This window comes from Salvelinus alpinus, chromosome 10, assembly GCF_045679555.1.
Source record: "Salvelinus alpinus chromosome 10, SLU_Salpinus.1, whole genome shotgun sequence".
NCBI classification, from domain to species: Eukaryota; Metazoa; Chordata; class Actinopteri; order Salmoniformes; family Salmonidae; genus Salvelinus; species Salvelinus alpinus.
Window position 1 is genome coordinate 56,495,572 of NC_092095.1, and position 12,583 is coordinate 56,508,154.

General features: G+C 45.8%; 1 protein-coding gene across 1 annotated transcript; it reads right to left on the bottom strand.

Annotated features, from left to right (window-relative positions):
- Nucleotides 1-6,277: 6,277 nt before the first annotated feature.
- LOC139531375 (uncharacterized) lies at nt 6,278-8,838 on the bottom strand. The gene is made up of 2 exons (XM_071327835.1): nt 7,372-8,838; nt 6,278-7,025 (listed from the first exon to the last, which is right to left on the bottom strand). Exons 1-2 carry the CDS (start codon nt 8,722-8,724, stop codon nt 6,375-6,377), a joined length of 2,004 nt encoding a protein of 667 aa, XP_071183936.1. The 5' UTR covers nt 8,725-8,838; the 3' UTR covers nt 6,278-6,374.
- Between the last annotated feature and the right edge of the window lie 3,745 nt (nt 8,839-12,583).

The following is a 12,583-nucleotide window of genomic DNA, read 5'->3' on the forward strand; positions in this document are numbered from 1 at the left end:
CTACTCCGACTATGCCAGGGATCTAGGACCGCCTCGGAGAGCGCCTGATGGAACGAGTCTGCTCTGGTCAACATGTTCCGCAGCGGTCTGCGGGAGAAGGTACAGATGGAGTTAGCCTGCCGTGATGACAACCTGTCACTCGACCAGGTCATCAGCATGGCGAACCGGTTGGGAAGGGGCGTAGTGATTTATATAGATGGTCCGGTTGGACAACCTCCTGCGGTCCCGGCGAAGGCCTGCTATGAGTCCGGAGCCCATGGCTACACCTGCTCCGTGGCCAGAGCCGATGGAGGTGGGCTCTGCACGTTTGCCTGAGGCAGAGCGTAGGAGAAGAAGGAATCTGGGCCTCTGCTCCTATTGTGGAGAAAGGGGTCATTTTTCCCCGACCTGCCCGCGAAGGATGCAAGATCTCCTCTCCTTTTCTGTCAACTCAAGCAGTGTGTTTTCCCATTTAATTCCATGAATACCCTAGCCTCTCACTCCTGTTTGCTCTGATTGATTCCGGAGCTGACGGGAATCTTTTAGAAAGTGCACTGGCTACACGCCTGCCTCCTCATTTGGAGAACTGGGACTGTGCCATTGACCTGCTGTCTGACGCAGCCCTCCCAAGAGGACACGTCTATCCCCTCTTCTATGCGGAGACTGAGGCCATGGAGACCTACGTACAGGAGAGCCTCCAGCAGGGTTTTATCCGCCCCTCTACGTCACCAGCCTCCTCAAACTTATTTTTTGTTAAGAAGTAAGATGGGGCACTGCACCCCTGCATTGATTATCGAACACTGAATAAAGCCACCGTTAAGTTCAGCTATCCTTTGTCCCTCATCCCAACCATCATCGAACAAACGACTATCTCGTAATAACCTTTGGTATGTCTAATGCTCACTCAGTCTTCCAGGCCTTTATTAACAAAGGTTTTCAGGACATGCTGGGAAGGGGCGTAGTGATTTATATAGATGAGATTTTGATCTATTCTGATGACCGCGCCCAGCATGTCTCATTAGTCTGGTCTGTGCTGAGAAGACTGTTTGAGCATGATCTATCTGTTAAACAAGAGAAATGTTTGTTTTTCCAGCGAACCGTGTCCTTTTTGGGCTTCCTCATATCCACGGAGGGAGTGGAGATGGAGGAGCAACGCGTCAGGTCATGGCCCATCCTCAACTCCGTGAAAGCAGTCCAGCGATTCCTGGGGTTAGCCAACAATTTCCGGAGGGCTTCAGCATGGTGGTCACGCCTCTTACCTCCCTGCTGAGAGGATGTCCCCAGTGGCTTCGTTGGACGGCGGAGAGGGTGTTCGAGACACTGAAGGCAGTGGTGTGGGACATGGACTCCGACATAAGGCAGGCCCTGCGCACGGAACCCGCACCTGCACAGTGCCTGGAGAACAGCACCTACATGCCCGCGGGTGTGCGGGACCGCTTCCTTAACTGGGCGCATACAGCGCCTGTGTCGGGTCATCCTGGGATAAGCCGTACCATCATCTGTCTGACTGAGAAGTACTAGTTGCCCACCTTGGCTACGCCTGAGTTTACATCTCTTCCTGCTCCCTCTGTGCCCAGTCAAAGACACCCAGACACCTCCCTTATGGAAAGCTCCTTCCCCTGCCAGTTCCACAACGACCTTGGTCTCACCTTTCGGTTGACTTTGTCACTGACCTTCCACCCTCCCAGGGGAACACCACCATTCTCGTCATTGTGGACCGGTTTTCCAAAGCTTGTCGCCTCCTTCCTCTGCCTGGGCTCCTGTCGGCCATGCAAACCGCGGAGGCTCTTTATACGCACGTCTGTCGGCACTAAGGGATCCCGGAGGGCATTGAACACTGGGGGTCACGGTCTGTCTCACCTCCGGGTGTCGTACTCAAGCTAATGGGCAGGTGAAGAGGGTCAATCAGGAAGTGGGCTGGTTCCTGAGGTGTTACAGTCAGGACCGGCTGGGGGAGTGGGCGGATTGTCTACCTTGGGCTGAGTACTCGCAGAATTCCCTCCGCCACTCCTCCACTAACCTCACTCTTTTCCAGTGTGTGTTGGGGTATCAGCCGGCCCTGTCACCTTGGCATACGATCCAGACCTTGGCCCCTGCTGTGGTCGAGTGGTTTTGGCACACTGAGGAGCCCTGGAACGCTGCGCACACTCGTCTCCAGCGGGCAGTGTGTCGGCGCAAGGAACAGGCCGACCGCCATCGCAGTGAGGCGCCTGTTTTCTCTCCAGACAACCGGGTCTGATTCTCCACCCTCTGCCTGCCGCTCCGCCTGCCCTGTCAGAAGCTGAGCCTACAGTTTGTGGGGCCGGTGTCGTCCCGCTGCTGGTGTAGTGCGTCGAGGAAGGTGGGAAGTACGGTCACGGATCCTCCCAGTACTACTGCTTCTCATTCCGTTCACCAGCTCCGGAGGCCTTCGTCACCGGCCTTCTAGGTGTCACTGAACTGGATTCATTACCATCAACCCCGGACTGTCTTGTCTCATCACACACACTTGGTTCCTATTCCCCCTGAATAGTATGTGTATATATGTGCCCTCTGTTCCCCATTGTCCTTGTTGATTATTGTCGCCATGTCCGTTGGTCTTGTGAGTACCTGTGTTCTGTTGTATCGGCTTTCATGCTACGTGTTATTGTGCACTTGTTTTTACGGGTCTCGTCCCGTGTATTATTCAGAGGTTTACACCTCGCTCGTTTTTTGGGGTTGCATCCCTGTGTAATGTATTTACTTGTTTTGTGCCCCGACATTTTCATGACGTACTTTCATGATCTCCTAGCCGTGTCTGTTCTAAAAAAATTAGAACCAAGAACAGATATAGCCCTTGGTTCACTCCAGACTTGACTGTCCTTGACCAGCACAAAACACCCTGTGGTGTACTGCACTAGCATTGGATAGTCTCCGCGATATCCAACTGTTCAGGGAAGTCAGGAACCAAAGCACACAGTCAGTTAGGAAAGCTAAGGCTAGCTTTTTCAAACAGAAATTTGCATCCTGCAGCACTAATTCCAAAAAGTTTTGGGACACTGTAAAGGCCATGGAGAATAAGAGCACCTCCTCTGGGCTAGACAATCTGGTCCCTCTCTTCCTAAAATTATCCGCCGCCATTGTTGCAACCCCTCTCTTTCGTATCATCTGAGATTCCTAAAGATAGCAAAGTGGCCGCCGTCATCCCCTCTTCAAATGGGGAGACACTCTAGACCTAAACTGTTACAGACCTGTATCCATCCTGCCCTGCCTTTCTAAAGTCTTTGAAAGCCAATTGAACAAACAGATCACCAACCAGTTCGAATCCCACCGTACCTTCTCCACTACGCAATCTGGTTTCCGAGCTGGTCACGGGTGCACCTCAGCCACGCTCAAAGTCCTAAACGATATCATAACCCCCATCGATAAAAGACAGTACTGTGCAGCCGTTTTCATCGACCTGGCCAAGGCAGTCAACTCTGTCAATCACCGTATTCTTATCGGCAGACAAAACAGCCTTGGATTCTCTAATGACTGCCTCACCTGCTTCACTAACTACTTCTCAGATAGAGTTCAGTGTGTCAAAACGGAGGGCCTGTTGTCTGGACCTCTGGCAGTCTCTATGGGGGTGCCACAGGGTTCAATTCTCAGGCCGACTCTTCTCTGTATATATCAATGATGTCGCTCTTGCTGAGGGTGATTCTTTGATCCACCTTTACGCAGACGACACCATTCTGTATACATCTGGCTCTTCTTTGGACACTGTGTTAACAAACCTCCAAACGAGCTTCAACGCCATGCAACACTCCTTCCGTGGCCTCCAACTGCTCTTAAATGCTAGTAAAACTAAATGCATGCTCTTCAACCGACTGCTGCCCGCACCCGACCGCCCGACTAGCATCACTACTCTGGATGGTTCTGACTTAGAATATGCGGACAACTATAAATACCTAGGTGTCTGCATAGACTGTAAACTCTCCTTCCAGACTCACATTAAGCATCTCCTATCCAAAGTTACATCTAGAATCGGCTTTCTATTTCACAACAAGGCCTACTTCACTCATGCTGCCAAACTAATCCTCGTAAAACTGACTATCCTACCGATCCTTGACTTCGGCGATGTCATTTACAAATTAGCCTCCAATACTCTACTCAGCAAATTGGATGCAGTCTATCACAGTGCCATCCATTTTGTCACCAAAACCCCATATACTACCCACCACTGCGACCTGTATGCTCTCGTTGGCTGGACCTCGCTACATATTCGTTGCCAAACCCACTGGCTCCAGGTCATCTATAAGTCTTTGCTAGGTAAAGCTCCGCCTTATCTCAGCTCACTGGTCCCCATAGCAACACCAACTCATAGCACGCGCTCCAGCGGGTATATTTCACTGGAAATCCCCAAAGCCAACACCTCCTTTAGCCGCCTTTCCTTCCAGTTCTCTGCTGCCAATGACTGGAAAGAATTGCAAAAATCACTGAAGTTGGAGACTTATATCTCCCTCACTAACTTTAATGCGTCAGCTGTCCGAGCAGCTTACCGATCGCTGCAGCTGTACACAGCCCATCTGTAAATAGCCCAACCAACCTACTTCCTACCTCAACCCCATATTTGTTTTGTTTTTCTGCTCTTTTGCACACCAGTATTTCTACTTGCACATCCTCATCTGCACATATATCACTCCAGTGTAAATTGCTCAAATGTAATTACTTCTCCACTATTGGCCTATGTATTACCTTAAATCTTTACTCAATTTGCACACACTGTATACAGATTTCTATATTGTGTTACTGACTGTACATTTGTTTATTCCATTTGTAACTCTGTGTTGTTGTTTTTGTCGCACTGCTTTGCATCATCTTGGCCAGGTCGCAGTTGTAAATGAGAACTTGTTCTCAACTGGCTTACCTGGTTAAATAAAGGTGAAATAAAATAAATGTAAAAAACAGCGTGACAATATCAAATGATTGACCATTCATAATACAGGTGTTTTGCTTAATTCAAAGTCAATATGTTTTAGATATCACAACTAGCATCCAGGTTTACTTAGGTTATTTGTTTGATCTCAGTCTACCACTAACGTCCATTTTTTTCATCATCCTCATCATCATTAATAAAATACATACTGTAGGCTACCTTACTAGAATTAAACAATACTTCCATAGTCTATGCCACCTCAATAACAAAGTTCCAAAAAAGAAATGAGGATTCAAGAAAACATCTCTCTTCAATGGCCTCAGCTATTAACCATATGATCAACAAGGTCAAATGCAACCCTAAAGTCAACAAGCAGCTCACCCACAAGTTTATCTTGGTCAAGTGATCGGAGCCATTGATCGGTTAAATCAACTGTTGCAGTCGAGGGATCTTCACAGTACGCATGCTGGTAGAGAAATAAGATGTGCTGGATGTGTAATTATCTAGGCCTAAAACATTTGATTAAAGAGTAGATCAAATCAAATGTTATTTGTCACATGCGCCGAATACAAAAGGTGTGTAGACCTTATAGTGAAATGCTTCCTTACAAGCCCTTAACCAACAATGCTTTAAGAAGTTTTCAGAAAAAAAAGTGTTAGGTCAATTTAAAAAAAATAAAAGTAACAAATTATTAAACAGCAGCAGTAAAATAACAATAGCGAGGATATATACAGGGGGTACCGATACAGAGTCAAAGTGCATTGGCACCGGTTAGTCGAGGTAATTGAGGTAATATGTACATGTAGGTAGAGTTAAAGTGACTATGCATAGATAATAAACAGAGAATAGCAGCAGAGTAAAAGAGAGGTCTGGGTAGCCCATTGATTAGCTTTTCAGGAGTCTTATGAGTTGGGGTAGAAGCTGTTGGAGGTGTACCTGAATTCTTGCATTGTAGTTCAATAAATTATTAACTAAGGAAATCAATATCAGCTGACTATAGAACCTGCCAACAGTGCCTATTGTTAAAAACATGTTTGAACCTGTCTGTATCCATGTTGATTTAGCCAATTAGCAACCTCTCTTGCTCATGAGCATCAGATATTCCTCCATTCATTCTCTATCATATTCCTCTCTATCATATTCCTCTCTATCGTATTCCTGTCTATCATATTCCTCTCTATCAAATTTCTCTCCATCAAATTCAGCTCTACCCTCCATCCACTCCCCCTCCCTTTCCGTCCTCCTCATCTCAGCACAGCCCCGCTCCATCGGGTCGATTTGAAATTCAACATTTAAACAGTGCAACTCTCCCCAGATTTGTGAAAAGTAAACATTGTGTGTTTATACTGTGTTGTACAGTATGTCTTGACAAAAATCAAACAGAGAGTAAACCTTTGTAATGTAATATTTTTATTCCTTTTTTCATTGCATGCAAAAATACAGTATCCCTCCCTGCTCTCTCTCTATTACCCAGTCTACTCATCCATCTTCAAGCTTTCATCCCTTCCCTGCTCTTCTATCACCCTCTCAGTTCCTTTTTCTTCTTCTCCAGTCTCTTCCTCTCCTCTTTCCTCATCTTTTCTCTCTTCTTCTCCTCCTTTTCTTGAATCTTTCGCTCCATCTCCAGGAACTCAGCTTGAGCTTTCTCTCTCTTTTTCAGCTCCTCAGAACACTTCTTCTCTTTCTTAATCCTGTCTTTCATCATGTCATTATGTATCTTCATCAGCCCCTCTAACCTCTTTTTCTCTGCCTTTTCCTTCTCTTTTCTTTCCTTCTCTCTCTTTTCCTGTTCTAACTTCTCCCTCTTCTTCTCAGCCTTCATGACTTTCTTCTGCTCTTTCTCTCTCTCCTTCACGTCTTTCTCCTCCCTCTTTTTTTGCTCCTCCTGCTTGTGTTTCATCTCCTTTCTCTCTTTCTTGTCATCTTTCAACTTCTTATTCAGTTTCTTATTTTTCTCTTTTTCCTCCATCTTCAAACACGGGATTTTCTGCATGTGGTTCATGACCAGAAAGCCCACTCTTCCTAGGATGGTCTCTGCTCTCTCTGATGAAACCTTCCCATTGGAGCACTTGGAATGGGCACAGTCCACCTCACTCTTCAATCCCTCCCTCAGGCTCACATCCTTGACGCTCCTCTCTTCACTCTCAATTTCAAGTCTTATCCAACAATCCTAACAGGAAGACATTGACTCTAGATGTAGTATTGTTTCAGTGTTGCACATTCAATACACATTTGAGTAATCAACATACAATGATGGCCTCATGGGGCACCCCATTAGATTTTACAATACCCATAGATGTACTTCCTGAGTCCATACTAAAAGTAATACAAATGTTAACCCTAGTAAGGGGTGATGTTTTATACTATGAGCAAAGAGCAGCAGGGTTGGGGTCAATTCCAGTCAATTCCGGTCAATTCAGGAAGTACTCTAAAATTCAAATTCTCTACAACGCTTTGAATTGAAATGGAACTGACCCCCAACCCTGTAAAGTAGTAGTGTAAAACAGGACACCTACCATTGCCTCTTCCAGGGTCCAGGGCCTGGGTTCATCATCATCCTCTGACCTGCATATGGAGGCTCCCACTCTAACAGGCGTCTTAGTGACCACGCAGATCAGAGGGGTGGGCAGCTCATCATTGCGGGTTGCCAGAGTTAATTCAGCATCTGGGTCCAGCTGGTGAGCGTGAGGGCAGAGATCCACCTCTTTACTAGTGCCCTTCACTTTCTGATCTGGCTGCTTGTGGTCCTTGTCATGGATGCATGCCAGGCTTGGAGGAAGTGCAAGGACAGGGAATTTATCACCGGTCAGTTCCTCTCTCTTGACAGTGGATGTAACTGCACTTGCCTCTGTGTCAACTGAGCACTCTGTGGTGTTCTCAACGGTCTCCTCTGGCTGTTTGTGGTCAATGTTGTGGGTGCAGGGCAGCCTTAGAAGCAGAGCTGCGGGTGCAGGAGGACTTTTATCAGCCAAAAACTCCTCTTCGAGGACAGTAGACACGGAAGCGGCTGCTTCACTGACAACTGGACACTTGCTGGTACCCTCTACTGCATCCTCTGGCCGTTTGTAGTCATTGTCAAAGACAAGTGGCAGACATGAAGGCAGCACTGAGGGAAGACCTGTAGCTGCTGATGGATCCTCTCTATTAGCAACTGATGCCTCTGCGGCGACTGAGCACTCAGTGGCGCCCTCTTTCGTCTCCTCTGGCTGCTTATGGTCATTGTCCAAAATGTTTGACAAGCTTGGAGGCAGCCTTGGATCAGGGCTTTTATCCAGGTCCTCTCCCTGGACAATGGATGTGCCTACAGTCATCTCTGTGGCAACGGAGGACTCGGTGGCGTCCTCTTTTTCCTCCTTGGTCAGTTTGTGTTCAGAGTCACGGATACATGGCGAGCTTGGAGACAGTGCTGCAGGGTCAGGAGGGCTTTGATCAGCTGCCATGTCCTCTTTGAGTTGAGTGGACACATCATTGGTTGTTTCACTGGCAACTGGACACTTGTTGGTTCCCTCTACTGCCGCCCCTGGCAGTTTGTAGTCAATGTCAAAGACTGGTGGCAGGCATGGAGGCAGCACTGAAGGAAGAATTCTAGCTGCCCACCGGTTCTTGACAGTGGCTGTACCTGCAGTGGCCACTTTGGCAACTCGGCACTCCGTGGCTGAAACAGCAGGCTGGGAGGTTTCCGGGACATTGAATGAATTGCCAATGAACCGCTGAGCCAGTGGTGGGAGAGAGAAAGGATAGAATCTGTCCTCTTCCTTGATATTAGATTTTGCCACTGTAGCAACTGAGACCTCAGTGGTTCCCTCTACTGTCTGCTGTGGTGGAATGGAGTCATTGTTAAAGAAGTGTGGCAGGTATCGATGCAGCATTGAGGAAAGATGTGTATCTGTCGATAAGTCCTCTCCTTTACCAGCAGATACATCTGCAGTGGTCTCTGTGGCAACTGGGCACTCAACAGGGACAAAGTATGAAAATACAATGAACCGCTTGTCATCCTGAGCGCGTATGGCCAATAGAGAGGGGGGATGCAACATGGTTGGTATAGGCCTCCGATTGGTGAAAGCCAGTGGTGGGAGGGAGTCAATACAGTGAGCCATGAACTCAGTGAGTGGACGGTTGGTCACATCTCTCACATTCTGCAGGAGAAAAGAAACAGACATGATGAAAGTGATCACATTCAGTACATACATACTTTATGAGTGAACACTATATACTAATACATCACATATACAGTGCCTTCGGAAAGTATTCAGACCCCTTCACTTTTTCCACATTTTGTTACCTCACAGCCTTATTCTAAAATTGATTAAATAATTATTTGCGCTCATCAATCTGCACACAATACCCCATATTGACAAAGCAAAAACAGAATCGTTCCACATTCATTACAACAACAACAAAAAATGGCGATTTACTTTCGTATTGAGTACTTTGTTGAAGCACCTTTGGCAGCAATTACACCATAAAATCTTCTTGGGTAATACTCTACAAGCTTGGCATACTTGTGTTTGGGGACTTCCTCCCATTCTTCTCTGCAGATCCTCTCAAGCTCTGTTAGGTTGGATGGGGAGCGTTGCTGCACAGCTATTTTCAGATCTCTCCAAGTCCGGGCTCTGGCTGGGCCACTCAAGGACATTCAGAGACGTGTCCCAAAGTCACTCCTGCGTTGTCTTGGCTTTGTTCTTAGGGTCGTTGTTCTGTTGGAAGGTGACCCTTCACCCCCAGTCTGAGGTCCTGCAAGCTCTGGAGCAGGTTTTGATCAAGGTTCTCTCTGTACTTTGCTCAGTTCATCTTTACCTCGATCTTGACTAGTCTCCTAGTCCATGCCGCTGAAAAACATCCCCACAGCATGATGCTGCCACCACCGTGCTTCACCGTGCCGTAGGTGCCAGATTTCCTCCATACGTGACGCTTGGCAATCAGGCCAAAGATTTCAATCTTGGTTTCATCAGACCAGAGCATCTTGTTTCTCATGGTCTGAGAGTCTTTAGGTGCCTGTTGGCAAACTCCAAGCGGGCTGTCATGTGCCTTTTAACGGCCTGATCGGTGATGTGCTGCAGAGATGGTTGTCTTTCTGGAAGGTTCTCCTATCTCCACAGAGGAACTCTTGAGCTCTGTCAGAGTCACCATCGGGTTCTTGGTCACCTCCATGACCAAGGCCCTTCTCCTCCGAATGCTCAGCTTGGCCGGGCGGCCGGCTCGAGGAAGAGTCTTGGTGGTTCCAAACGTCTTCCATTTAAGAATGATGGAGGCCACTGTGTTCTTGGGGACCTTCAATGCTGCAGTTATTTCTTGATACCCTTCCCTAGATCTCGTCCTCGACATAATCCTCTGAACTCTACGGACGATTCCTTAGACCTCATGGTTTGGTGTTTGCTCTGACATGCACTGTCAACTGTGGGACCTTATATAGACAGGTGTGTGCCTTTCCAAATCATGTCCTATCAATTTAATTTACAATATGTCCAATCATGTCGTAGAAACATCTCAAGGACGATCAATGGAAACAGGATGCACCTGACCTCAATTTCGAGACTCATAGCAAAGGGTCTGAATTCTTATGTTAATAAGGTATTTCTGTTTTTAAGTTTAATACATTTGCAAAAAAAATGTAAAACAGTTTTTTCACTTTGTCATTATGGGGTATTGTGTGTATTATTTAATCAATTTTAGAATGAGGCTGTAACGTAACAAAGGACGGAAAAAGAAAAGGTGTCTGAATACTTTCCCGAAGACGCTGTATATATCTAGTGTCCTCTCAGATGCTCTGCACCAGTCTGTACCAACCCTGGGTCTTCTAGCCAACGGGTCAACTAAGTATAAAAATACATGCCCTACACCCAGCATAACATTTGACATTTTAGACATTTAGCAGAGGCTTTTATCCAGAACGACTTACAGTTAGTGTATTCAACTTAAGGTAGCTAGGTGAGACAACTACATAATCCTGATATGAAGGTCTACGAGAGATCACTTGGTCTTGTTATTTACATTTTTTTCAAGACAAGGCAACCATAAGAACTGAGGACTATGTACATAACAATACTCAGAGACATACACGATACAACACAAGAAAAGTTATCAGACAAAATACTGTTAGCTTACGTTCAATGGCATATGGCACATTTGGCCCGTATATTGACATATATTTGCTTTAGTCAATATTGTTCAACAGAACTCTTGTTGACTTTGTCAAAGTTGGTCTTGTTACCTCCTCAATCAGGCTTGGCATTTTCCTCGTCTCAAACCAAATCCTCTTCATCTCCTTCTCCTGCTCCCTCTGGATCTGCCACATCAGAGCCAACCTGGCACCCAGCTCCATCATGTAGTCTGTCTGGATCTCCCTTTCCTTCAACTGACACTCAGCCCTCCTCTGTGTCAGCGTTGAACCCTCCATGTCTTCCTCCTAGCTAACAATAACTCTGGAAATGACATAACGTTGTAGTAAGTGGCGTGTTGCTAACCAAATAATAATACATCTCTTTACGATGTGCACACGTTTCTTCCCGTTTACCTACAATTAAGCAAGTGACAATCCCAATCCAGAGATGATTACGCAGTAGACCTATCTGAAATACTAGTAAAAAGTTGGCTGCTGGAAAAGCGACCAAGTTGAAATGAATAGATTTTGGCTGTTCCTATCATTATGTGCACAATATCCTTCATGACATCATCATTGTGATGCAAGGCGTTGCCATTGGAGATGACAAAGCACAACACAGAGTTCAAAAATCAAACTTCAAGCTCTCTCTGTACCTTACTATTGAGCCATATTCAACCCCCCATGTAACGCCACTCCATATTGAGCCTTATTCAACCCCCCATGTAACACCACTCCATATTGAGCCTTATTCAACCCCCCATGTAACGCCACTCTATATTGAGCCTTATTCAACCCCCCATGTAACGCCACTCCATTTTGAACCTTATTCAACCCCCCATGTAACGCCACTCTATATTGAGCCTGTTTCTCACAAACCACACTAATCACTTATATAATATCATTCCAAAAAGATTTTGGGGAAGAAAGTGACTCTATATCCATCATGGACCTAACTTGTTGTACAGTTTCACCTATTTTAAACACTCCAGTCTTCTCTTTGAGTGCCTCTGAGTGCAACTCAATTTAAAGAGGTACATATTTGGTACATATTTATAGAGATAATTGATTGCAATATATGTTGGGGATTAACACAGAGATGGGGTTTTCTTTCATCAATAGAATGCATTTGCCATTAGGCTGGCTCACTACAACAACTGTAACATGCCATCTCAAGTGTCAGGATGAACCATTTTCTCACAAAAAAATGGATTCAAGCAAACTGTATCTCATCAACAGTTTCTCTTGTCACCATGATTGCATGTTAGGCCTACTTAAAAGGTCATGTTAGTACACAAGTCATTTGAAAAGTAGTTATTCTACAGAAACATAGTTAAACAGTAAGTTATATTTCAACCTACCTCCCAAGTAAGCAGTGTGTTCTCTCTCTAATGAAATAGGACATGAATAATCTGTCAGAGGTTAGTTGAATCAGTTTCTTTGCACTGTTCTGTTTGTCTGTTCAACAGCTAACCTCCTAGAATCAGAATCTTGTGATGTCACAATGAAGGCCCCATTGCCATGATTACCCACAGAAGCTCTCATGTCTAATCAAATGCTGGAACAATTCACTTTTTTTAAACCTATTGAGCACAGTCATACCTAATATTTACATTGGATCCATGTAA

Excerpts from the sequence above, each read along its gene's own strand:
- LOC139531375 (XM_071327835.1), bottom strand. The coding sequence starts at position 8,724 with ATGCTGCATCGATACCTGCCACACTTCTTTAACAATGACTCCATTCCA. Across the intron at positions 7,026-7,371 it reads GGACCCTGGAAGAGGCAATG|GATTGTTGGATAAGACTTGA; the intron begins GTAGGTGTCCTG and ends TCTTCCTGTTAG.